Source organism: Pristis pectinata, chromosome 43, assembly GCF_009764475.1.
Source record: "Pristis pectinata isolate sPriPec2 chromosome 43, sPriPec2.1.pri, whole genome shotgun sequence".
Taxonomy (NCBI): Eukaryota; Metazoa; Chordata; class Chondrichthyes; order Rhinopristiformes; family Pristidae; genus Pristis; species Pristis pectinata.
This window is the reverse complement of record NC_067446.1, coordinates 1,491,751-1,519,012: the sequence shown is the minus strand read 5'-3', so window position 1 is coordinate 1,519,012 and position 27,262 is coordinate 1,491,751. Positions and strand designations below refer to the sequence as shown.

Below are 27,262 nucleotides of genomic sequence, written 5' to 3'. Positions count from 1 at the left end.
TCTCCCCCCCTCCTCCTCCTCCCCTCTCCCCCCTCCTCTCCTCCCCCTCCTCCTCCTCTCCCCCCCCTCCTCCCCTCCCCTCTCCCCCCCTCCTCCTCCTCCCCTCCCCCCTCTCCCCCCTCCTCCCCTCCCCCCTCCTCCCCTCCCCCCTCTCCCCCCTCCTCCCCTCCCCCCTCCTCCCCTCCCCCCTCTCCCCTCCTCCCCTCCCCCTCTCCCCTCCTCCCTCCCCCTCTCCCCTCCCCCCTCCTCCCCTCCCCCCTCTCCCCTCCTCCCCTCCCCCCTCTCCCCCTCCTCCCCTCCCCCCTCTCCCCTCCTCCCCTCCCCCCTCTCCCCTCCCCCCTCTCCCCTCCCCCCTCTCCCCTCCCCCCTCTCTGGAATGCTGAAATCCCGAGGAGGATGGGCATCTATTGACCACGAGCTTCCACAGTGCTGCAGCTGAATCTTATTCAAAATTACCAATGACTGACACAGTGGGAGGTGCTGTCAGTTCTCTGATGCACTCAGCGAGATCTCAGAGAGCAGCTGAAATAGATCTGAGGATGAATGTCAGCTACTTTCCATCAGTGCTGTACAGTGCAGGATGGGTGGACAGGGTGAAGCTCCCTCTGCACACTCCTGGGTCAACAGCGTCTGTCCACAGTACCAAGCCGCCTGTTGTTCCCAGATCATCACCCACCAACACAGGCAAACACTGTTCCAGTCCGACTGACTCCAGGCCACCACAGGAGTGGTTGGGAAGGTCCCGGGGCCGGCGGCTGGTCCTCGCCCACCTTCACACAAAGGGAGATTGGAAGACTGAGATGATTGGGTCTTCGTGGTTTCTCAGCACCAGCACACTGCGGAACTTGTCGATCAGCGTCAGCAGGACCGAGCGCCGCATGTTCTCGTTGTACATGATCTCCTCCAGGTGGTGACGTCCACGGAAGTAGTGCAGGAGTCTGGGGGGGGTGGGGACACAAGGCTGTCATTGTTAGTGTCTTCCAACCAAGCACCCCCTCTTCAAACCACCCAGTCCCAACTCAGCGCTGGAAACACTCAGCAGGTCACACAGAGCAGGCCCGTTGCTCCACTACAATAAGCTGAGCTAATGACACCAAATCCCCTCTGTCTGCACTGCGACCACATCTCTCCATTCTCTGCATAGTCATGTCTAAGACCCTCTTAAAGACCGTCCACCCCCACCACTGGCAGCACATTCCAGGCACCCACCGCTCTCTGTGTGTTTAAAAAACTTGCCCTGCACATCTCCTCTGAATTTAACCCCTCTCACCTTAAAAATATGCCCTCTGGTTTTACACACTGGGGGAAAAAGATCCCGGCTGTCTGCTCTATGTCTTTCATAATCTTATAACCCTCTATCAGGTCTCCCCTCAGACTCTGCTGCTCCAGAGAAAACAACCCAACCTCTCCAATATAGCACGTACTCTCTAACCCAGGCAGCATCCTGGTGAACTTCTTCTGCGCCCCCCTCCAGTGCATTCCTGTGCCAATCAGAACTGCACACAACATTGAAACTGTGGCCCATCCAATGGTTGTATCATAACATCCCAGCTCGTGCACAACAGGCCCTTCAGCCCACCCTGAGACTAATCCCTCCATTCCCTGCACACTCATGTTCCTGTCTCACACCCTCTGTCGTATCTGCCTCCTCCACTCCCTCTGCAGCCTGTTCCACATATCCAACACTCTGTTTAAAAAAAAAACTTGCCCCGCACATCTCTTTTAAGCTCCCCCCGCACCTCACCTTAAACCTTTGCCCTCGGCATTTCCACCCTGGGGAACAAGACTATCCCTCTCGACATGTTGTGCGAGTGTGGGGAGATGGTGTGTGTGTGTGTGTTGGTGCAAATGTGGGGAGTGTGTGTGGAATCAGTGCACATTAGTCAGCAGGGACCCTGTGGGCCGAAGGGCCTGTGTCTGTGCTGTCTCTCCAACAGCTGAGATGGGGCAGGACCACCAACCAACCATTGAGCACCCCCACATCAAGCACCTCCACCCACCACCCCAAACCCCACCCCAACCAACCATTGAGCACCCCACCCCACCCCAACCAACCATTGAGCACCCCCATCCATCCCAACCAACCATTGAGCACCCCACCCCACCCCAACCAACCATTGAGCACCCCCATCCATCCCAACCAACCATTGAGCACCCCCATCCATCCCAACCAACCATTGAGCACCCCCATCCATCCCAACCAACCATTGAGCACCCCACCCCACCCCAACCAACCATTGAGCACAGCCATCCATCCCAACCAACCAGCGAGCACCCCCACCCACCACCCCAAACCCCACCCCAGCTCCCAAGCCACCACCTACTTGGCCAGCATGCGCAGGTCCTCAGGGTTCTGGGCAGCTGGAATGTTCTGGATCACCTTCCTCTCGTGGTCCGACAGACTGGCCAGCAGGCTCTCCGTCATGCGCTTGTTGAGGGGGGAGTCGCCCCCAGGGATCAGCTCGGCGCTGGAGTTATCCATACTGGGGCTGGTCAGGGTCATGTCGTCGCTGCTGGCTGCAGAGGGGGTGGAGGGAGGACACAGGATGTTCAGGGAAGGGGCTTCAGTGAGGTCGGGGTGGGGTTGGTGTCCCCCACACCCCTAACCCAGCAGTGAACACCATCCCGCCAAGCTTAAACCCTCATCAATCAACGACAGACACTCGTGGACCAGCAGGTAGAGCCGCTGCCTAGCGGCGCCAGAGACCTGGGTTTGATCCTGACCTCCACCGCTGTCTATCTGTCCGCGTGGGTTTCCTCCGTGTGCGGGGCGCAATGGGTTCATCGGCCCCCAGTGTGTGGATGAGAGGTAGAATGGGGGGGGGAGTGGAGGGTGAGAAAGAGAATTAAATGGGATCAGTGTGAATGATGGTCAGCAGGACTCAGTGGGCCGAAGGGCCTGTCTCTGACCACATCCCAATGGTGTGCGGGTTTGCTGCTGGGGGGGGGGGGGAGGGGGAGAATGAGGGGCACAGGATGATCCCAGGGTGGTCTGCTGATCAGCCCCCGTGTGTAGGCAAGGGGTGGGATAAAATAGGACAATTGTAAGTGGGTGGCTGTGGGTCAGTATGGGTTGATGGACTGAAGGGCCTCTGACTGACACGGTGGGGATCGCAGGGGGAAAATTAAGTGACAGTCGAAGGTGACTCGGTCCCATTATAGTAGAAATCACACTGACCGCAGGTGGGTGGGGAGCGACCTACTTGGCGAGCCAAAGCTCAGGGCATTGGGGGCGCTGAGGCTCCGGCCCCCCACGCGAGCGGGCAGCAGCTTGTCCTCCTCGCGGCCGGCGGTCTCACTGGGAGGGACCATCAGGCAGACGTAGGTGTGCAGCTGGATCAGCAGGCAGTGTTGGAGCATCCAGATCACCATCTGTACCAGCTGGGCCTGGAAACCAGAGGGGGACAGGTCAGTGTGTGTGTGTGCACGCGCGTGCGTGTGTGGGGGGAGAGAGAGGTCTGCGCGTGTGGGGGGGGAGAGGGAGAGAGAGGTCTGCGCGTGTGGGGGGGGAGAGAGAGGTCTGCGCGTGTGGGGGGGGGAGAGGGAGAGAGAGGTCTGCGCGTGTGGGGGGGGAGAGGGAGAGAGAGGTCTGCGCGTGTGGGGGGGAGAGAGAGGTCTGCGCGTGTGGGGGGGGAGAGAGAGGTCTGCGTGTGTGGGGGGGGAGAGAGAGGTCTGCGTGTGTGGGGGGGGAGAGAGAGGTCTGCGTGTGTGGGGGGGGAGAGAGAGGTCTGCGTGTGTGGGGGGGGGAGAGAGGTCTGCGTGTGTGGGGGGAGAGAGAGGTCTGGGTGTGTGGGGGGGGAGAGAGAGGTCTGCGTGTGTGGGGGGGGGGAGAGAGAGGTCTGCGTGTGTGGGGGTGGAGGAGAGAGGTCTGCGTGTGTGGGGGGGAGAGAGAGGTCTGCGTGTGTGGGGGGGGAGAGAGAGGTCTGCGTGTGTGGGGGGGGGAGAGAGAGGTCCTGCGTGTGTGGGGGGGGGAGAGAGAGGTCTGCGTGTGTGGGGGGGGAGAGAGAGGTCTGCGTGTGTGGGGGGGGAGAGAGAGGTCTGCGTGTGTGGGGGGGGGAGAGAGAGGTCTGCGTGTGTGGGGGGGGGGAGAGAGAGGTCTGCGTGTGTGGGGGGGGGGAGAGAGAGGTCTGCGTGTGTGGGGGGGAGAGAGAGGTCTGCGTGTGTGGGGGGGGGGGAGAGAGGTCTGCGTGTGGGGGGGGGGAGAGAGAGGTCTGCGTGTGGGGGGGGGGGAGAGAGAGGTCTTGCGTGTGTGGGGGGGGGGAGAGAGGAGGTGCTGCGTTGTGTGGGGGGGAGAGAGAGAAAGAGAGAGAGAGAAAGAGCGAGGTCTGTGAGAGAGAAGTCAGTGTGTGTGTATGTGTGCGTGTGTGTGGGGGAGAGGCTGCTGTTGTACCGAGGTCCAGTGAAAAACTTGTCTTACAAACCGATGGTACAGGTCAATTCATTACACAGTGCAGTTACATTGAGTTCGTACAGAGTGCATTGATGTTGTACAGTTACATTGGGTTAGTACAGAGTGCATTGATGTTGTACAGGTAAAAACAATAACAGTGCAGAGTAAAGTGTCACAGCTACAGAGAAAGTGCAGTGCAATAAGCTGCAAGATCCTGTGTGCGGTTCTGGTCACCCCATTACAGGTAGGGTGCGGAGAGGGTGCAGGAGAGGTTCACCGGGACGCTGCCTGGGTTAGAGGTTGGACAGACTGGGGTTGTTTTCTGCAGCGGCAGAGGCTGAGGGGAGACCTGATAGAAGGTTACAACATGATAGACAAGGTGGATAATCAGAATCTAGCCCCACCCCACCCCAAGGTGGAAATGTTCAGTACTGCAGGACATGCATTTAAGATGCGGGGGGGGGAGAAGTTTAATGGAGATGTACGGGACAGTTTTTGTCTCTATTCAACAAAGAGGCACGGTAGTGTAGCGGTGAGCGTAACACTTTACAGCGCCAGCGACCCGAGTTCAATTCCGGCCGCTGTCTGTAAGGAGTTTGTACGTTCTCCCCGTGTCTGCTTGGGTTTCCTCCGGGTGCTCCGGTTTCCTCCCACATTCCAACGACGTTGAGGTTAGGAAGTTGTGGGCGTGCTATGTTGGCACCAGAAGCGTGGCGACACTTGCGGGCTGCCCCCAGAACACTCGACGCAAAAGACGCATCTCACTGTGTGTTTCGATGTACGTGTGACTAATAAAGAAATCTCACCTGGTGGGTGCCTGGAAGGGACTGCAGGGGGTGGAAGCAGATACGACAGTGGTGTTTTAGACAGACACATGAACATGCAGGGAATGGAGAGATCTGGATCATGTGCAGGCAGAAGGGATTGAGTTTAATTCAGCACCGTGTGTTAGCACAGACCCGGTGGGCCGAAGGGCCTGTTCCCATGCTGTTCTGTTCCATGTGAAGTGGATTTGGGTCATGGGATGGGGAGAGGGTGCTCAAGGGTGGACGGGCACTCACTTGCCCCCCCTCCCTCCCCTGCGTGCTCGCCTCCCCCCCCACACATGCTCACCCCCCTCTCTCCCCACACACCCATTTCAAACCTCCCCGGGGAACATCCCGCCTAGTTCCTACCTCCTGCATGGGCGGTGCCAGCGGGTTCTTGAACTGCGAGAGAGAGGTCGGCAGCGAGAATTTGGAGAGCACACCGAGGAGGTTGCTCCCAGGAAACTGCTGGGAAAACTGTTCAGCGAGGGGAGAATACCTGGGGGAGAGGAAGACACAAGGAGGGGGTTCAAGCCACGGTCAGAGTTCACAGGTTCCCGAGGCAGCCTGTGCCCTCTAATGTCAGACCCCCCCCCCCCCCCCACCGACCCTGGGGGGAGAAAGGACCACCAACTCGATCGACGGCCCTTGTGATTTTATAAACCTCGATCAGGTCACCCCTCAGCCCCCAACGCTCCAGGGAAAAAAACAGTCCCAGCCTCTCCTTGCAACTCCAGCCCTGGCAACATCCTTGAGGATCTTTTCTACCCCTCTCCAGCTTAATCGCATCCTTCCTGCAGGAGTTCTGAAGGTGCAGATGTCTGCAACTTTCCAGACTCCTGACAGAGGTGCCTCTAATCTTTGACCCTGGTGCCAGACTCTTCGTAGGGCGGAGGAGGTCCAGGTATCAGGTGGATGGAAGCAGATAAAGAAGGGGAAGGAGGTTTTTTGCCCTGGCTTTCACTTTTTTTTTATAGAACATAGAACACTACAGCACAGTGCAGGCTCTTCAGCCCAGTGTTGTGCCGACATTTTATCCTGCTCGAAGATCTATCTAACCTTTCCCTCCCACATAGCCCCCCTCATCTCTCTATCATTCATGTGTCTATCTAAGAGTCTCTTAAATGTCCCGAATGTACCTGCCCCCACAACCTCTGCCGGCAGTGCGTTCCACGCACCCACCACTCTCTGTGTAAAAAACTTACCCCTGACATCCCCCTTATACCTTCCTCCAATCACCTTAACATTATGTCCCCTCGTGTTAGCCATTGTTGCCCTGGGAAAAAGTCTCTGACCGTCCACTCGATCTGTGCCTCTTGTACACCTCTGTCAAGTCACCTCTCATCCTCCTCCTCTCCAAAGAGAAAAGCCCCAGCTCGCTCAACCTACCCTCATAAGACGTGCTCTCCAATCTAGGCAGCATCCTGGTAAAACTCCTCTGCACCCTCTTTAAAGCTCCCACATCCTTCCTATAATGAGGTGACCAGAACTGAACACAATCCTCCAAGTGTGGTCTGACCAGAGTTCTCTCGAGTTTTCCCTCCCCTCACTATTCCTCCGTGTGCCTCCATCCACCAGTCACCTGCCACTGTTTCCCAACTCCACCCCCAGCCCCTTCTCCTCCATCCACCTCGGGGCCCCCGTCTCACCACCACCTCCCCTCCCCCGTTCTCCTCCTTACACCGGCCATTCCCCTCCCCCCTCAGTCCTGATATGAGCTCTCCACCCTCCACCACCCCACAGATGCCGCTCAACCCACTGAGTTCCTCCGGCAGGTTGTTTGTCGATGCCAACACCTGCAGTCTCCGTGTAAGGAGAACTAGCCACACTTCCGAGCATTACGTTTAAGTGGACTGCTGTGGCGGGACTCGAACCAGTCTTGCCAGCCCAGTGACGATCTGCCACCGCCCTGCCTTCCTGTCTAGCACGTGAGGACCTTGGGAGCCTCCAAGAGCCTCCCGCTGAGCCGGGGCCTGTTGATACTCACACACAGATGTTGGCATCGGGAGAGAGCATGTAGAAGTTGTTCTCACAAAGCGGGAAGATGACGATGGCCTTGCCCCAGTACACCAGGTGGGCAGCCAGCTGGAAGACCTGCGGGGAGGACAGGATAGGTGAGTCTGGGTGGGTGGGGTTCTGGGACACCCATCCCCTCCCTCGGAGCAACGGCGTCAAACACAAGAGCGCGGGCGGGAGCCAAGATCTCGTTGGGACCGACCGCACACCAAGAGGCCTGGATGGAGTGGACGCGGAGAGGGTGTCCCCGTCAGCGGGAGTCCAGGATCCAAGGGCACAGCCTCAGAATGAAGGGATGTCGCTTTAGAACTGGGATGAGGAGGAATTTTTTCAGCCGGAGGGCGGTGAATCTGTGGAATCCGTCGCCACACAAGGCAGAGGTTCCTGACTGGTTGGGGGTTAAGAGTTACAGGGAGAATTGCAACTCTGCTACCGTCACTCTTCCAAAGCCCCACATCTGTCTCAAGTGAGCGAACCTCCATCTTAAGATGCGATCCCCAAGTTCCATTCTCCCACAAGAGGGAACATCCCCCACCCACCGTCGGGAACCTGCATGTTTCAGGTCAGAGAAACAAAGGACTGCAGATGCTGGAATCTAGAAGAAAAACATGACGATGCTGGAGGAACTCAGCAGGCCAGGCAGCATCCGTGGATAAAAGCAGGCCGTCAACGTTTTGGGTCAGGAGCCTTCTTCAGGACTGAAGATAGGAAAAGGGGAAGCCCAATATATAGGAGGGAAAAGCAGAGCAGTGAGAGGTGGACAGAAGAGGGGAGGCGGGGTGGGCACAGGGTGGTGATAGGTAGATGCAGGTAAGAGATGGTGATGGGCAGGTGCGGGGGAGGGGGGGAGAGCAGGTCCACCGGGAGATGGGTCAAAGGTAACGAGAGAGAGGAAAAAAGGGGTAGGAAAAAAGAGAGGCTAGGAAAGGGAAGAAGCAGCATGTTGTGGGGAGGGGGGTGAGGATTACCTAAAGTGGGAGAATTCAATGTTCATGCCATCAGGCTGCAAGGTTCCAAGAGGGAAAACGAGGTGCTGTTCCTCCAGTTTGCACTTGGAATTCTCCCGGCAGTGGAGGAGGCCGAGGACTGGTATATCAGTGATGGGGTGGGAGGGGGAGTTGAAGTGGCCGGCAACGGGGAGATGCAGGTCGCGGTTACGGACGGAGCGCAGGGGTTCTGTGAAATGGTCACCCGGTCTGCGTTTGATCTCACCGATGTGGAGGAGGCCACACTGGGAGCACCAAATGCAGTGGATGATGCGAAGGGAGGTGCAGGTGAATCTCTGTCTCACCTGAAAGGACTGTTTGGGTCCCTGGATGGAGGTGGAGACAGAAACTTGTCTAATTTATGTTTCTGTATAATTACGTTAATTTAGGTTTATGTCAGTCCTCATCTTGTAACATTCTGTGCTGCTGCTACAAAAAAGCTTATTTTCATGGCCTTTGTACGTAGGCCAATGACAACGATAAACTTCAAAGACTCTCAGAATAAGAGAAAGCAAGTCCGTAGAGCAATACAGCACGGACACAGGCCCTTCGGCCCAACCAGTCCATGCCAACCACAGTGCCCACCCAGCTAGTCCCAATTTCCTGCATTCGGCCCACATCCCTCCAAGCCCCCGCCCCTCCACGTACCTACCCCACTGCTTCTTAAATGATACAGTTGTACCTGCCTCACCCACTTCCTCTGGCAGTTCATTCCGTATGCTCACTGTCCTCTGTGTGGAAAAGTTGCCCCTCAGGACTGCAAGAAACTGCAGAGAGTTGTGGACACAGCCCAGCGCGTCACGGACTCCAGCCTCCCCTCCTTGGACTCTGTCTTTACCTCTCGCTGCCTTGGTGTAGCAACCAGCATAATCAAAGACCCCACCCACCCGGGTCATTCTCTCTTCTCTCCTCTCCCATCGGGTAGAAGATACAGGAGCCTGAGGGCACGTACCACCAGGCTCAAGGACAGCTTCTACCCCACTGTGATAAGACTATTGAACGGTTCCCTTATACAATGAGATGGACTCTGACCTCACGATCTACCTTGTTGTGTCCTTGCACCTTATTGCACTGCACTTTCTCTGTAGCTGTGACACTTTACTCTGTACTATTATTGCTTTTACCAGCCTCCCCTCCTTGGATTCTGTCTTTACCTCTCGCTGCCTTGGCGAAGCAGCCAGTAATCACCACCTGGTCTTGAATCAGGGGCTTGCGTGCGTGGTATTTTTTTCATGAGTTATATGTACGGTCGCAATTTCTTAACCCTTTACTTCCTCAACTGGGTTTAATGCAATGTGAATATAATGCAAAGACCTAACTTGTTCCTTATGTTGCTACTTATGTATAAAGAGTTTAGGAACCCTTGTTTATTGAAAGAAAATTGTACCATAACAGCTTGCCAGCATTAATTATGCCGGCTGCTTCACCAAGGCAACGAGAGGTAAAGACAGAGTCCAAGGAGGGGAGGCTGGAGTCTGTGACGCGCTGGGCTGTGTCCACAACTCTCTGCAGTTTCTTGTGGTCCTGAGGGGCAACCTTTTCACGCAGAGGGTGGCGAGTATATGGAATGAGCTACCAGAGGGTTGAGGCAGGTACAACAGTATCATTTAAGAAGCACTCTGTACTAACCCAATGTAACTGCACTGTGTAATGAATTGACCTGTATGATCAGTTTGCAAGACAAGTTTTTCAATGGACCTTGGTACAAGTGACAATAATAAACCGATACCAGTACCCTTTTAAATCCTTCCCCTTTCACCCTAAACTTACGCCCCCCTAGTTTTGGACTCTCCTATCCTGGGGAAAAGACTGTTATCTCTGCCTCTCATAACTTTCAACACTTCTGCCCCTTCATCTCTTCCAAGGAATGAAGACCGAGCCTGGCCAACCTCTCCCTGTAAGTCAGTTGAGGTGGCAGAGGGCAGAACGTCTATGCTGTGGTTAAACTCCTCGCCCCAGGCATGGTTTCTGATCTGCCAACTCTCGTGCTCAGCTCTCCTCCATAGAACACTACATCACAGAAAACAGGCCATTTGGCCTTTCTAGTCTGTGCCAAAACTTTATTCCGCTGGTCCCATTGACCTGCACCCGGTCCATAACCCTCCAGACCTCTCCCGTCCATGTATCTGTCCAATTTATTCTTAAGTGAGCCCGCATTTACCATGTCAGATGGCAGCTCGTTCCACACTCCCACCACTCTCTGAGTGAAGAAGTTCCCCCTAAACCTTTCCCCCTAAAGCCACGTCCTCTCATACTTCTCTCCCCTAATCTAGGTGGAAAGAGCCTACTCGCGTATACTGTATATAATTTTGTAAACCTCTATCAAATCTCCCCTCATTATCTCCTCACAGGGGATAATAACATTCTGCTGGCTGTGTTAGCCCACCACAGAGCAGGTCACCTGCAACAAGGCCAGGTCAGCATCCTGGGCGAGCTGCTGAAGGTTCTTCATGGCAGACGTGGTCTTGATGATCCGCACCAGGGCCGGGGAGCAGTCCACAGGCAGCTGGCTCAGCAGCGACTTCTCCTCATCCAGCAGCAGCAAGGCGTGGTACGGTCTGTCGGTGCAGAGAGGGAGTCACAGAGTCACACGGGATGGAAACAGGCCCTTCAGCCCAACCGGTCCACGCTGACCAAGATTGCCAGCTGAGCCAGTCCCATTTCCCTCTAAACATTTCCCATCCATGGACCTGTCCAAGTGCTGTTAATGTACCTGCCTCAACCACTTCCTCTGGCAGCTCGTTCCAAATACTCACCACCCTCTGGGTGAAAAAGTTGCCCCTTGGGTCCCTATTAAATCTCTCCCCCCTCACCTTAAACCTGTGCCCTCTCGTTCTTGATGCCCCAACCCTGGGAAAAAGACTGATTCACCCTATCGATGCCCCTCATGATTTTATACACCTCTAAGATCCCTCCTCAGTCTCCTATGCTCCAGTGAATAAACTGCCTGCCTGCCCAACCTCTCTCCGTAGCTCAGTCCCTCGAGTCCCGGCAACGCAAATCTCCCTCTGCACTCCTTCCATCTTAATGGCATCTTTCCTACAGCAGGGTAACCAAAACTGAACACGATATTCCAACTGCGGCCTCACCAACGTTTTGTACAACTGCATCATAACATCCCGACTCCAACACTCCATGCACTGACTGATGAAGGCCAGCATGCCGAAAGCTTCTTCACCACCCTGTCTACCTGTGACGTCTCAGAGACACATCAGTGGGTACAATCCAGCCTCCCAAACACCTTCACCACTTCAAGCCAGCCCACTGCACCGCACAGTTACCACCTACAGCAGTGAAAGGAGGCTGCTTCCCCCAATCCCAGCTCTTTGAAAGGTCTCTGCAGTGAGCTTCACACCTCTGTAACCCTTCCTCGAACAGAGCAGCACAGGAACAGACCCTTCAGCCCACGAAGTTGTGCCGGACTTATTTGGCAAAGGACAACTAATCCCTTCTGCCTGCACGTGAGCCACATCCCTCCATTTCCTGCACATTCACATGTCTAACAGCCTCTTAAACCTCTATCGTACCTGCCTCCACCACCACCCCTGGCAGCCTGTTCCAGGCACCCACCGCTCTCTCTGTAAAACAAAACCTGCCCCGCACATTTCCTTTGAACTTTCCCCCTCTCACCTTAAGTGCATGCCCTCTGTTATTTGACAGAGTCTTTCTACCCCAGGGAGAAAGACTCTGTCTGCCTACTCTATCTACGTCTCTTTATAAACCTCTATCAGATCTCACCTTAGCCTCCGCCGCTCCAGAGAAAACAACCCAAGTCTGTCCGACCTCTCCTTGTAGCTCATACCCTCCAATCCAGGCAGCGTCCTGGTGAAACCTCTCCTGCACTCTCTCCAAAGCCCCCACATCCTTCCTGTAACGGGGCAACCAGAACTGCACGCATCTCGCACAAGTCGGCCACCACGCAGGGAGTGCTCCTGTTGGAGGATCCATTACGCCACCCTTTATACAGGGAAGGGCCATTCGGCCCATCGTGGGCTAGTCCACCCACCAATCCCCGTGGAAAGCAAGCGTTAAAAGGTCAGGGGTGCTGCCGAATTTGGGGAGTTCTGGGGCTGCTCTGGGACGGGAGAGGGAGGTCGAGAGGCTGCAACCTACCGGATGGCCTTGAGGCTGCGCTCGATGGCGTCCGGGGGGATGTAGTCCGGGCCGACGCGGTGGATCTTGTGCGGGAGGCAGAAGCTGAGTTCCAGCCAGTTGTTGATGTGCAGGTGGACGATGCCTGTGGTGCAGAGGCTGAGGGAGAAAGAAGCAGAGAGGGGGTTAAACCCAGGATTCACAGCTTGGTGCCCTATCCAGCCACCAGCCCGTTCCTGGATGAACTCTGCACCCCCGATGCGCAGACCCAAGTTCACTCCCACCACGCCTTCTGGGGAAATCCAAATTCACTTAAACCAATCCGAAGTGCAAACAGAAGTTACACACACAAAATGCCGGAACTCAGCGGGTCGGGCAGCATCGATGGAGGGAAATGGACAGTCGACGTTTCGGGCCGAGACCCTTCATCAGGACTGGAAAGGGAGAGGGCAGAAGCCAGAATAAGAAGGTCAGGGAGGGGGAGGAGCACACGCAGGCAGGTGAGACGAGGAAGGTAGGTGGGTGGGGTAAAAGGGAACGATGCAAGAAGCTTAGAGGCGATGGGTGGAAGAGGCAGAGGGCTGAAGCGGGAGGAATCCGGTAGGAGAAGCCAGCAGACCATGGAACATTGGGGAGGAGGTGGGGAACCAGAGGGAGGTGACAGGCAGGTCGTGAGGATGGGGAGCAGAGAGAAGGTGCAAGGGGGCCACAGGAATGAGGGCAGACAAAAAGGGGGAGGGGAAGACGGAGGGGAGTGGTTACCGGAAGTTAGAGAAATCGACGTTGAGGCCGTCAAGTTGGAGACTCCCAAGGTGGAATGCTCCTCCAGCCTGCGTCTGGCCTCAACATGGTGGGAGAGGAGGCCATGGACAGACATGCCAGTGTGGGAGTGGGATGAGGAATTGAAGCGGGTGGCCACCGGAAGGTCTCGGCTGTTGTGGCGGACGGAGTGAAGGTGTCTCTCCGTAAATGAAAGTTAGTTCAACAAATAATAAAACCCTCAGCACAGCCTGACGTCTTAAAAATATTCAGGCAGCATTTGTGGAGGGTAATTGGTAATGGTTTATTATTGTTACAAGACACAGTGGAAAGCTTTTGTCTGCGGGCCATCCAGACAGATCATTCCAAACATAACTACACCAAGGCAGTACAAAGGAAAACAGAGTGCAGAATATAGTGTTACAGTTACAGATAAAGTGCAGTGCAGGCAGATAAAGTGCAAGGGCCACGACGAGGTCATTTGAGAGATTGGGAGTTCACCTTTTAGCGTACAAGATGTCTGTTCAATAGTCTTATAACAGCAGGATAGAAGCTGTCCTTGAGCCTGGTGTACGTGCTTTCAGGCTTTTGTATCTTCTGCCCGGTGGGAGGGGGTAGAAGAGAGAATGTCTGGGGGTGACCAGTGCTGGGACTTCTGCTGTTTGAGATGTATTGTGTGACTGCAAGAAACCACAGAGGGTTGTGGACACAGCTCAGCACATCACAGAAACCAGCCTCCCCTGCACGGACTCCAATTGTGCTGGCTGCTTTACTGAGGAAGCCACAAGTGTGGACAAATGCCCCATCCACCCCAGACCCTCCCATCAGGCAGAAGGTGCAAGAACCTGAAAACACGTACCACCAGGCTCAAGGACAGCTTCTATCCCACTGTTATAAGACTATTGAACAGTCCCCTTGTACGACAAGATGGACTCTTGACCTCACAATCTACCTCATTGTGGCCCTTGCACCTTATTGTCTGCCCACACTGCACTCTCTCTGTAACTGTGACACTTTATTCTGCATTCTGCATTGTTTTACCCTGTGCTACCTCAATGCACTGTGTAATGAATTGAACTGTATGAACGGTACACAAAACAAATTTTTCACTGTACCTCAGTACGGTGAACCAATTTCAATGCATATAGATGATCCGGGTGAAAATGTAGATGAGCTGATGACCAAGTTTGCAGACAACGCAAGAACTGGCAGAGCTGTGGATGGTGAAGGAGATTGTCAAAGATATCAGCATGAATTAGAACAGTTGGAAATGTGGGCAGAGAAATGGCAAATGCAGTTTAATCCAGACAAGTGTGGGGTGTTCCTCTTTTGGAGGCCAACTGCAAGAGGACAGTACAGAGTAAGCGGCAGGACCCTTCAGCTTGAAAGGAGAGGGGAGATGAGAGAGTGACCGGGGCGGGAGGGGTTGGCTGCGGGAGAATGTGCGTCATCTGTCTGCCTGAAACGTCGACTCTGCTTCTCTCTCTCCACAGATGCTGCCTGACCTGCTGAGAATTTCTGGCGTGTGCTGCTTGTGGAGAAACAAAGGACTGCAGATGCTGGAATCTGGATGAAAAACACTGTGACGCTGGAGGAACTCAGCAGGCCAGGCAGCATCCGTGGAGAAAAGCAGGCGGTCAACGTTTCAGGTCAGGATTGAGGATAGGATAAGGGGGAAGCCCAATATGTAGGAGAAAGCAGAGCAGTGAGAGGTGGACACAAGAGGGGAGGTGGGGTGGGCACGGGGTGGTGATAGGTAGATGCAGGGAAGAGATGCTGATAGACAGGTGCGGGGGAGGAGGGGAGAGCAGATCCACCAGGGGATGGGTCAAAGATGAGAGAGAGAGAAAAAAGACAGAAAATAGAGACTAGGGAAGGGAAGGGAAGAAGCGCGGTGGGAGGGTGGGGGCTTGCTGCCTGTAGGTCTGATCTCGGTAACCTAGGACCACAATCGGCTGTGGAAATTCTCCCCGGTTCTCTCGTGTCACGTAGGACAGGAACCAGTCCTCATTACCTGACATGGTCGATGTCCTTCCAGATCCACTGGTGTGGCTGACTCCACAGTGCCAGGACAATTAGGGGTGGGGCAGTAAATGGGGACACCCGCCTGAACCTGTGTCCATGTGGGGGACAGACACATGGACACAAACCTCCCGAGGGTACAGACCCTCAGGCAGCCCGGCTGCAACCCAGAGGTTCCGGTCACCGCTGTCCTGTGCAACCTGTGGCAGGTCACTCCGCAGGAGGTGGGTCTTGGGGTCCAGGGTGACGGGATGGACAATTCCCAGCATTGGAAATGAGTGAACCACCATCTCGTGTCTGGAGAGGATCCTCTGTCCCCCAGGGTAGGAATCGAGTGGGGGGTGTGGAGGGAGGGGGCGGGTCACATAGAGAGAGAGAGCAACAGAGAAAGACACAGAGAGAGAGAGAGAGAGAGAGAGCGAGAGAGAGAGACACACACACACACACACACACACACACACACACAGTGTTTGGGGGTTCCCCGGGGACCCACCTGTCAAAGGCCTGCTTCAGGTCAGCCGCCAGCTTGCACTTGGGCAGGATGTGGTGGAAGGGTGACTGAGAACCGTTGCCTGCAGGGGAACAGGGAACACCATTCAGAGGCAGAGTCACACGGCACAGACCCATTTCCGGGCTGCACCACTGCACCGCACCCAGCCTCAACTTCTTCAGCCAGTCACCGCAGCTCAACCCTCTCCCCCACCCCCCCACCAGTGTGAGTTTCTGCAACACTGTCCTGTTTCCCAACTCAACCCCAATCTGCCAGCCGGCTTCCCAGCCTCTTGCTGCTCACTGTATGTGATCCGTGCACAGCCACACCCGGACCCTCCACACTCCACTCAGCTCCTGCCTCGCTGCATTTAGATACCCGCCTGGTTTCGAGTCCTCCCGCCCAAGTGCAGCGCCTCTCACCTGCCCCCGTGCTGGATCGGTGCACTCCACTCGATGTCCGGGGGCGCAGCGTGAGCCTCAGGGTGGTAAGGACATAGAACAGCACAGACCAGGCCCTTCGGCCCACAATGTTGTGCCGACACAGCTATTCCCTCCTACCTACACAATGCCCACATCCGGCCATTTTCCTCTCATTCTTGTGCCCATCCAAGCCCCTCTTAAACACAATGAATTTGCCTCCACCACCCTATCAGGCAACGCATTCCAGGCATCCACCACTCTCTCAGTAAAAAACATACCCCTCACATCTGTTCTGAACCTACCCCCTCTCACCTTAAAGGCATGCCCTCTGGTATTGGATCACTCAATAATGGGAACAAGATATTGCTTGTCCACCCTATCTATGCCCCTCATAACTTTATACACTTCCAACAGATCACCCCTTAGCCTCCGCTGCTCCAGAGAAGAGAGCCTAAGTTTGTCCAGCCTCTCCTGATAGCACATGCCCTCTGATCCAGGCAGCATCCTAGTAAACCTCCTCTGCACCCTCTCTAAAGCCTCAACATCCTTCCTGTAGTGAAGTGACCAGAATTGCACGCAATACTCTAAATGCGGCCTGACCAGAGTTCTATTGAGATGCATCATAACTTCTCGACTCCTGTACTCAGTACCTCGATTAATGAAAGCAAGCATTCCATAAGCCTTCTTTACCACCCTGTCTACCTGTGTAGCCACTTTCAATGGACTTGCTAGAGAAGGTGTATGACACGTTTGCCTTCACTAGTCGAGGCACTGAGTTCAAGAGTCAGGAAGTAACATTGCACCTTTATAAAACTCTGGTGAGGCTGCATCTGGAGTATTGCATTCAGTTCTGGTTACCCCCGTTTGAGAGAGGACGTGGAGGCTTTGGAGAGGGTGCAGGAGAGGTTCACCAAGATGCTGCCTGGATTAGAGAGCATGAGCTACAAAGGAGAGGTCGGACAAACTTGGGTTGTTTTCTCTGGAGCGGGGGAGGCTGAAGGGAGACCTGATGGAGGTTTGCAAGATTATGAGAGGCAGAGACAAAGTAGACCAGCCGGTATCTTTATCCCAGGGTGGAAACGTCTAATACTAGAGGGCATGGATTTAAGGTGAGAGGGGGAAATTTTAAAGGAGATGTGCAGGGCAGGTTTATTTTACACAGAGAGTGGTGGGTGCCTGGAATGTGCTGCCAGGGGTGGTGGTGGAGGCAGATACGATAGAGGGGTTTCAGAGGCTGTTAATGGATGTGCAGAGAATGGAGGGATATGGACCACGTGCAGGCAGAAGGGATGAGGTGTCGTTGGTGTAATTAGTTCAGCAGAGACAGGATGGGCCGAAGGGCCTGTCCCCGTGCTGTATGGTTGCGTGTGTTGGCTTTACCGACTCTCGGACAGGGACTCCCAGGTCCCTCCCAACATCACCGTTCCCAAACCACTTAAACCATTCCAGGGAGAGGGGAGGAGAGGCCAGCGGCTGAGGAGGGAGGGGAGGGGCTGGTGGGGGTCCCAGGGACGGGGAGGGGCCGGGGCACTCACCATCGGACATGGCGGACACCTCGTCCTGGATGGCCAGCATCAGCTTGGCCTCGCGGGTCAGGTACTGGCACCGCCGCTCCTCATGCTGCAGCACCACCGCGATCCGCCGTGACAAGGTGTGCATGCAGCTGATGACCGAAGGGTCAGCGTTCACCTGCAGAGGGAGAGAGGGAGGGAGGATCCCGTTAGTGAGTCCTGGGTGGGGTGGAGCCGGGGGTCCCAGAGGGCGGGGCACGAGGGCAGGGTTCCCAGGGGGCAGGCAGGTGCTGGGGGTCCCAGAGGGCGGGGCACAGAGGGCAGGGTTCCCAGGGGACAGGCAGGTGCTGGGGGTCCCAGGGGGTGGGGCACAGAGGGCAGGGCACAGAGGGCAGGGAGGGGCCAGGGTCCCAGGGGCAGGGAGGGGGGTTTCCCGGGGCGGGAGGGGAGGGAGGGGGATCCCAGAGATGGGGAGCAACCGGAGTTTAGAAGGATGAGGGGAGGGGATCTCATTGAAACCTCCCGAACACTGAAAGGCCTGGATAGAGGGGACTTGGAGAGGATGTTTCCATCAGTGGGAGAGTCCAGGATCCGAGGGCACAGCCTCAGAATAAAGGGACGTCCCTTTAGAACTGAGATGAGGAGGAATTTCTTCAGCCAGAGGGCGGTGAATCTGTGGAATTCGTTGCCACAGACGGCTGTGGAGGCCAAGTCATTGGGTGTGTTTAAAGCAGAGGTCAACAGGCTCTCGATTAGTAAGGGCGTCAAAGGTTATGGGGCAAAGGCAGGAGAACAGGCCTGAGAGGAATAATAAAATCAGCCACGATGGAATGGTAGAGCAGACTCGATGGGCCGAATGGCCGAATTCTCTCCTACGACTTATGGTCCTGTCTCTGCCTCTCATAAGTTCATACACATCGATCGGGTCGCCCCCTCAGCTCCAACACTCCAGAGGAAAAGATCCCAAGGATGGCTTACCCGCAGGGCAAACACCACATTGAAGAGGATCATGGTTGGCATCTCACGCTTTGGGGACGGATCCAGCTTGGAGACCTGGAAGAGATGAGAGGGTCACAGGCAACGCAACGGAGGACTGCTGCTCCGGGAGTCAGAAGCTCCAATCACACCGTGCAGGTTGAACAGATGTAGCGCAAATCACCATCACGGACACCAGCCTCCCCTCCTTGGACTCTGTCTTTACCTCTCGCTGCCTTGGTGAAGCAGCCGGCATAATCAAAGACCCCACCCACCCAGATCATTCTCTCTTCTCCCCTCTCCCATCAGGCAGAAGATACAGGAGCCTGAGGGCACGTACCACCAGGCAAGGACAGCTTCTACCCCACTGTGATAAGACTATTGAATGGTTCCCCTATACGATGAGATGGACTCTGACCTCACGATCTACCTTGTTGTAACCTTGCACCTTATTGCACTACACTTTCTCTGTAGCTGTGACACTTTACTCTGTACTGTTATTGTTTTTACCCGTACTACATCAATGCACTCTGTACTAACTCAATGTAACTGCACTGTGTAATGAATTGACCTGTACCATCAGTATGCAAGACAAGTTTTTCACTGGACCTCAGTACAAGTGACAACAATAAACCAATACCAATCAGTAACCACAGCGGTACACCTCAGCGAGGTCGGACACCCGGCTGAGTGGTGCCGCAACAACAACCTCTCGCTTAACGTCAGCAAAACTGAAGAGCTGATCGCTGACTTCAGGAAGGGGAAGGAGGGCGAACGTGCACTGGTCTACGTTGGGGGAAATCGGTGATGGAGAGGATCAGCAGCTTTAAATCCATGGGCCTTAACATATCCAATGATCAGCACACAGATGCGATCACAAGAAAAGTGCGCCAGCGTCTTTACTTTCTTAGATGGTTAAGGAATTTCAGCTTCACCGAGCACTCTAACAAACCTCTACAGATGTGCTGTTGAAAGTATCCTGACTTTTGCATCACAGTCTGGGACGGCAATTCAAATGCGCAGGAAGTTGCAGAGAGTAGTGGACTCAGCCCAATACATCACAGGCACATCCCTCCCCACCATCGGGAGTATCTACAGGAGGCGCTGCCTCAAGAAAGCAACATCCATCATCAAACATTGAACCAACCGGCACAACCCTAATCACTCCCCTAGTACAACACTGGGACCACTTTGCACTAAAACGGACTTTGTTTTTTCTGTTCCAATTGTGTCTTTCTTGTAAAAGTTGTGCATAAATTTTTCTTGTGAATGTCGCTTATGTGTTGCTCTGTACCTGTTGATGCTGCCGCAAGTACGTTTCTCAACGTACACCTACTTGTGACAATAAACTCGACTTTGACACTTCTGCTGACATCAGCAACAGCACTGAGTCACAGAGCCATCGGAGATACAGCAAGGAAACAATTCACCTCCCTGCCAACCATCAACCACCCACTTACACTGATCCCATTTCACTTTTGAGGAGATTTGGTATGTCATCAAAGACTCTTGCAAAGTTCTACAGGAGAGCATTCTGACTGGTTGCATCACCACCTGGTACGGAGGCTCCAATGCACAGGACGGCAAGAGGCCGCAGAGGGTTGTAGACTCAGCCAGCTCCATCACGGGCACAACCCTCCCCGCCATCAGAGACATCTTCTAGAGGTGGTGCCTCAAGAAGGCAGCATCCATCACTGAGGACCCTCACCACCCGAGACACAACCTCTTCTCATTACTACCATCGGGGAGGAGGTACAGGAACCTGAAGACCCACACTTGATGATTTAGGAGCCGTTTTCTCCCTTCTGTCATCAGATTTCTGAACAGTCCATGAACCCACGAACAGTACCTCGTTGTTCCTCTTTTGCACTGTTTATTTTAGTAACACAGGTATCTTAATGAAATGCACTGTACTGCTGCCGCAAAACAATAAATTTCACGTCCTACTTCAGTGATAATAAACCTGATTCTGATATGCCCAGACTGAGAACGAGGTGTTTTACAGCGGCTGAAGCGAGCAAACCTGCCCTCGCCCACCCTCACTACATTCTACAGGGGTACCATTGAGAGTGTCCTGACCAGCTGCATCTCTGCCTGGTACGGTAACCGTAACATTTCTGACTGTAAGACTCTGCGGAGAATTGCAAGCACAGCTGGAAAGATCATTGGAGTACCTCTTCTCCCACCACCACCGCCTTCCCCCCACCCCCCCCCCCCCCCCCCCCACCCCAACCCCATCCTGGACATCTACAACACACGATACACACGCAAGGTCTGCAGAATCATAGATGACCCTTCTCCTCACTCCCACGACCTATTTGTCCCACTGCCGTCTGGCAAGCGGTACCGGAGCATCCAGGCCAGAACTACTAGACTGTCCAACAGTGTTTTACCCCCCAGGCTGTCAGGCTCCTGAATACCCTGGAGACTGTTTCACAGACAAATGCCGCGTCAAAAGTCCTGGTTTGCACAATGGTGTATAAGAACTTTGGCTGCTGCTGGACATGTTTATACACATAGTGCAACACACTGAGTTCCGTATTTTCTTCGTCCAACTCGGTTTTGCACTAACCCTGCACTAATTTGTATTCTGTATATACTGTTTTTTTGCACTATTTGTGTTTGTACTTGTACAGTTTTTTTGTCTGAGTTTATTGTATGTCTTCTGTTCTATGTATGTCCTCTGTTGTGAGAGTCTGGGGAAATTGACATTTCGTTCCTCTGTGTGTTTTTATAACATATGGGTGACTGACAATAAAGTAACTTGAACTTGTTCCTCAGGCTGATCTGGGTGACCCCAGAGAGTCTGTACAAAGAGGGGAGAGACAGGGGTGGGGGGGGGGGGGGGGGGGGGGGGGGAAGACAGTGGGAGAGCCCACAGGGCTGGGGAAGGGGGAGGGGGGGGGGGGGTTCTGCCCTCACCTGGAATCCGAGCGGATGCTGCAACAAGGTCGGGTGCCCCACAAAGCGCACATTGTCGATCTTCAGCTCGAACTTCTTGCCACACATGTCCGACTTGGTGGCCAGGATGGTGGCCAGGATAACATCGGAGAACCTAGAGGGGAGGGGGAGGGGGGAAAGAAAGGCAGAGGGAGGGTGAGCTGCCAGCTTCCCACACACACACCACCCCCCCCCCCCCCCACGCCGGCACGGCTGATTCCCTCCCGCCCCGCACCCTCCCTCCCTCTCACCTCCCCCCCCCCCCCCCCCCCCCACCAAAGGGCCAAGGAATGATTTGCAGCTGAGAGGGGGTCCAACACAAGACAGGGATGCAATTGACACATCCTTTAGCTGCGAGCAATGCCGATTACTGGGGCAGTGAGCACAATTACTCCGGGCAGACAAGACGACGTGGAGATTGATCCCGACACATCACGTGGCAACAGGAAGGGTGAGGAGACAGCGGGAATCTGCAGGACAGCGGGGGAACGGGACAGCGAGAAGAGGGCCGGGCACAGAGTAATGCCGCAGCTCCTGCTGCACAGCTTGACAGAGAGAAATCAAAGGTCGAGTTCACAGTGGTGGACAGAGGTACGGGCTGAAATCTAATCCAGGACGTGTATATAGAATAACAGGTCCCTGGGGGTGGGTTACAGGCTGGGGTCTGATCCAGGGGTTCGGGGGGTTTATATATAGAATAACAGGTCCCCGGGAGTGGGTTACAGGCGGGGGTCTGATCCAGGGGTTCGGGGGGTTTATATATAGAATAACAGGTCCCCGGGAGTGGGTTACAGGCGGGGGTCTGATCCAGGGGTTCGGGGGGTTTATATATAGAATAACAGGTCCCTGGGGGTGGGTTACAGGCTGGGGTCTGATCCAGGGGTTCGGGGGGGTTTATATATAGAATAACAGGTCCCCGGGATTGGGTTACAGGCTGGGATCTGATCCAGGGGTTCGGGGGGGTTTATATATAGAATAACAGGTCCCCGGGAGTGGGTTACAGGCGGGGGTCTGATCCAGGGGTTCGGGGGGGTTTATATATAGAATAACAGGTCCCCGGGAGTGGGTTACAGGCGGGGGTCTGATCCAGGGGTTCGGGGGGTTTATATATAGAATAACAGATCCCTGGGAGTGGGTTACAGGCTGGGGTCTGATCCAGGGGTTCGGGGGGTTTATATATAGAAGACCCCCAGGAGTAGGTTACAGGCTGGGATCTGATCCAGGGGTTTGGGGAGTTTATATATAGAATAACAGACCGCCAGGAGTGGGTTACAGGCTGGGGTCTGATCCAGGGGTTCGGGAGGGTTTATATAAAGAGTAACAGATCTGGGCAATCTTACTGTCAGCGCAGTGTAGAATTCTAGAGGAGGGGGACAGGGGTGAAGAGGGCGGGTGGTTCGAGAGGGAGGAGGAGGAAGAGCAGGGATCAAGTGAAGGGCGAGGGGAGGGTGACGGGAGACATTGAGGGAGAGACAGTTCAGGATGGTGAGTGGGTAGCATTGGGGGGGGGGGGGGGGGGAGAGGGAATGGGGGGGGTGGAGAGGAGCCGTGGGAGAAATCCTTTCTAACAGCTTACCCACCACAGACGTAAGGCTCACTGGTCTGTAATTCCCTGGACTAACCCTACCTTTTTTGAATAAGGGACAACATTCGCCACCCTCCAGTCCTCCGGTACCATCTCCATGGACAACGAGGACTCAAAGATCCTAGCCAATGGTTCAGCAATCTCCTCCCTCACCTCACGAAGCAGCCTGGGGAATATTCCATCAGGCCCCAGGGACTTATCTGTCCTAATATTTTCTAACAGCTCCAACACATTCTCTCTCTTGATATCTACATACTCTAGAACATTACCCTTACCAACACTGTCCTCAGCGTCATCAAGACCCCTCTCCTTGGTGAATACTGAAGAGAAGTATTCATTGAGAACCTCACCCACTTCCACAACTTCCAGGCACATCTTCCCACCCTTGTCTTTAATCGGACCCACCTTTACTCTAGCCATCCTTCTGCTCTTTACGTACGAGAAAAAAGCCTTGGGATTCTCCTTAACCCTACTCGCCAAAGCCTTTTCATGTCCCCTTCTCGCTCTCCTCAGCCCCTTCTTAAGTTCCCTCGTTGCTACTCTATATTCCTCACGAGCCCTGTCTGATCCTTGCTGCTTACACCTTATGTATGCTGCCTTCTTCTTCCTAACTAGTTGTTCCACCTCTCGTCACCCATGGTTCCTTCACCCTGCCATTCCTTCTCTGCCTCACCGGGACAAATTCATCCCTAACATCCTGCAAGAGATCCCTGAACAGCGACCGCATCTCCATAGTACATTTCCCTTCAAAGATGTCATCCCAATTTACACTATCACCTTATAGCCTCATAATTCGCCTTTCCCCAATTAAATATCTTCCCGTCCTCTTTGCTCCTATCCCTGTCCATGACGATTCTGAAGGCTATGGAGTAGTGGTCGCTGCCCCCCAAATGCTCACTCACCAATAGATCTGTCACCTGACCCGGTACATTACCTAAAACTAGATCTAAAATGGCATTTCCTCTAGTCGGCCTGTCAATATACTGTGACAGGAATCCATCCTGGACGCACTTAACAAACTCTGCCCCGTCTAAACCTTTGGCACTAAGCAGGTGCCAATCAATATTTGGGAAGTTGAAGTCTCCCACTATAATAACCCTGTTATTTTCCCCCCATCTACGAGTCAGGAGTGTGACGGGACACTCCCCACTTGCTTGGGTGGAGTTAGTCCATGCACTCCACATCCGCCGCATTACCTCTACCCCATCTACAAGTCGCGAGTGTGACGGGACACTCCCCACTTGCCTTGCTGGAGTTAGTCCATGCACTCCACATCCGCTGCATTACCTCTACCCCATCTACAAGTCGCGAGTGTGACGGGACACTCCCCACTTGCCTAGCTGGAGTTAGTCCATGCACTCCACATCCGCCACATTACCTCTCCCCATCCACAAGTCAGGAGCGCAACAGAACACTCTCCACTTGCCTGGGTGAGGGCAGCTTCAACAACACTCAAGAAGCTCGACACCATCCAGGACACAGCAGCCCGCTGGACAGGCACCCCACCCACGGCCGTTCACTCACCCCTCCACCGATGCACAGTGGCAGCAGTTTGCACCATCTACAGGACGCACTGCAGCAACTCACCAAGAGTCCTCGGACAGCACCTTCCAAACCCACCACCTCCACCGGCTGGAAGGAGGAGGGCAGCAGAGCACAGGGAACACCACCACCACCAACCCCCCCCCCCCCCCCCACCCCCTGGAAGTTGTCCTCCAAGCCCCACACCACACCGAATGGGAAATAAATCGCCGATCCTTCACCGTCGCCGGGACAAGATCCCGGAATAGCACCGTGGGTACACCCACACTTCAGGGACTGCAGCAGTTCAAGGAGGCAGCTCACCACCACCTTCTTAAGGGCTCACCCTGCGAAGCCCACATCCCTTGAATGTGTTACCCAGTTTCATCAGAACTGGGAAAGAGGTTAAAATGAGGTGGTTTTCTTGCTTCTCCCCCCCCCAACCCCAACCCTTTCCCATTTCTGCTGAAGGGTGAAATGTCAACTCTGTCTCTCTCTTGCCCCGCACATCTCCTCTACACTTTCCCACCCTCACCTCAAATGTGTGCCATCTAGTATTTGACATTTCTACCCTGAGGAGGAGATTCTGGCCATCTTCCCCTATCTCTGCCTCTCATCATTTTACAAACTTCTCAGGTCTCCCCTCAGCCTCCGACGCTCTAGAGAAAACAACCCAAGTTTGTCCAACCTAATCCAGGCAACGTCCTGGTAAACCTCTTCTGCACCCTTTCCAAAGCCTCCAACTCCTTCCTATACAAATCGGGAAAGCAGAATTGTACCTTGGATACATTTCATCCGAGCTTATCCACTTTTAACGAGGACAATCTCATGATCTACCTTGTTGTGACCTTGCACCTTATTGCACTGCACTTTCTCTGTAACTGTGACACTTTACTCTGTACTGTTATTGTTTTTACCTGTACTACGTCAACGCACTCTGTACTAACCCAATGTAACTGCACTGTGTAATGAATTGACCTGTACCATCGGTATGCAAGACAAGTTTTTCACTGGACCTCGGTGCAAGTGACAATAATAAACCGCTACCAAATGTTCACTGCTTGTCCAACCTTTCCCTGCTAATTCTGCTGTGAGGGAGGGATCCTGCCCGAGTTCAGTGGAGGAATCCTCACTGCACGAAGCAGCCTGGGGTTACTGTTGGTGTCAGGCCCCAAGGCTTTGGGATTTGCAGCCCAAGGCAGGCCGAGGCGTTTCAGAACCCAACTCATGCACTCACCTGGAGTCTCCATCTTGGTCTTCTGTGCTCTCTGCCGTGCTGTGCAATGCATAGGGACTCCTGGGCTTGCCTGCGGGAAGTGATTCAGAGGAAAGGGTTACAGCCTCACGCAGAAGGTAGACACGCATCTACTGTGGGCCTTGCGTGCGTAGGTCCAAGTCAGGAGGTCCTGGCCAGAGCCCTGCAACAGAGGCCAGTGCATCGCCGAGGGAATGCCACCCTGTCGGAGGAGCAGTGCCCAGGGAGCACCACCTAATGGCCTAGTTCTCTCTCAGAACCATCCCACCACAGTCACTTCCTCAGCACTGACCCTCTCATCGCTCCCCCACCTCCTCCTCACCCTCCCCCTCTCCCTCCCCTGCTCCTCACCCCACCTCGCCTCCTCCTCTCCCTCCCCTCTTCCTCACCCTCCCCCCTCCTCCTCACCCTCCCTTCCCCCCTCACCTCGCCTGCTCCCAGCCCCCACCCCTCCACTCAAGCACGACAACCTCATCACTGCCCCTGCCCCTCCCCTCACGTGCGCGGCGCTCCCCCGTCACCGCCCCCCCTCCCCTCACGTGCGTGGCGCTCCCTCATCCCCTCTCCTCTCACAGACAGTGAAGTGCTCCCTCTCCCTAAGCTCGGCGCTCCCTCACGCCCCCCCCAGCCTCGGCTCGGCGCTCCCTCACGCCCCCCCCCTCGGCTCGGCGCTCCCTCACGCCCCCTCCCCTCGGCTCGGCGCTCCCTCACGCCCCCTCCCCTCGGCGCTCCCTCACGCCCCCTCCCCTCGGCTCGGCGCTCCCTCACGCCCCCTCCCCTCGGCGCTCCCTCACGCCCCCTCCCCTCGGCTCGGCGCTCCCTCACGCCCCCCCCCGGCCTCGGCGCTCCCTCACGCCCCCTCCCCTCGGCTCGGCGCTCCCTCACGCCCTGTATCGGTCCCCGGGGGGCCGCACTCACTGGTCTGCTCCTCCTGCTGCTCCTGGTGGCGCTGGAAGGGGTATCGGAAGAGCAGCTTGTTGCCCCTGCTGCCGGAGCTGACCAGGATCACACTGATCGGGTTCGTCTCCTCCCCCATCCCCGCGCCTTCTGCCAGGCCCGCCGGGTCACGTGACCGAGGTCCCCGGCGCGCCTGCGCGCTGCGCCGCGGAGAGTCGGGCTCGGCGTCAGGCGGAGTCTCTGTGCTGGGCCGGGCAGGGAAGGGAATGGAAGGGCAGAGCCGGGCAGGGCAGGGCAGGGAAGAGCCGGGCAGGGTAGGGCAGGACAGGACAGGGCAGGGAAGGGAATGGAAGGGCAGAGCCGGGCAGGGCAGGGCAGGGAAGAGCCGGGCAGGGTAGGGCAGGACAGGACAGGGCAGGGAAGGGAATGGAAGGGCAGAGCCGGGCAGGGCAGGGCAGGGAAGAGCCGGGCAGGGTAGGGCAGGACAGGACAGGGCAGGGAAGGGAATGGAAGGGCAGAGCCGGGCAGGGCAGGGAAGGGAATGGAAGGGCAGAGCCGGGCAGGGCAGGGCAGGGAAGAGCCGGGCAGGGTAGGG

The 27,262-nt window shown here is 55.3% G+C and overlaps 1 protein-coding gene across 1 annotated transcript; it reads right to left on the bottom strand.

Moving 5' to 3' along the window:
• Positions 1-430: 430 nt before the first annotated feature.
• nprl3 (NPR3-like, GATOR1 complex subunit) lies at positions 431-26,939 on the bottom strand. Its single transcript, XM_052009078.1, has 13 exons — positions 26,689-26,939; positions 25,753-25,822; positions 21,392-21,524; positions 18,473-18,547; positions 17,519-17,672; positions 15,565-15,643; positions 12,312-12,449; positions 10,600-10,756; positions 7,184-7,290; positions 5,566-5,695; positions 3,204-3,387; positions 2,325-2,517; positions 431-938 (listed from the first exon to the last, which is right to left on the bottom strand). The coding sequence occupies exons 1-13, from the start codon at positions 26,804-26,806 to the stop codon at positions 773-775; spliced, it is 1,704 nt and encodes a 567-aa protein (XP_051865038.1). The 5' UTR covers positions 26,807-26,939; the 3' UTR covers positions 431-772.
• Positions 26,940-27,262: the final 323 nt, after the last annotated feature.

Coding starts and splice junctions, on each gene's coding strand:
- nprl3 (XM_052009078.1), bottom strand. CDS start 26,806: ATGGGGGAGGAGACGAACCCGATCAGTGTGATCCTGGTCAGCTCCGGC. Junction 5,696..7,183: donor CCCGATGCCAACATCTGTGT/GTGAGTATCAAC, acceptor CCTCTCCCCCAG/GTATTCTCCCCTCGCTGAAC. Junction 3,388..5,565: donor TGGCACCGCCCATGCAGGAG/GTAGGAACTAGG, acceptor TCTGGTTTCCAG/GCCCAGCTGGTACAGATGGT.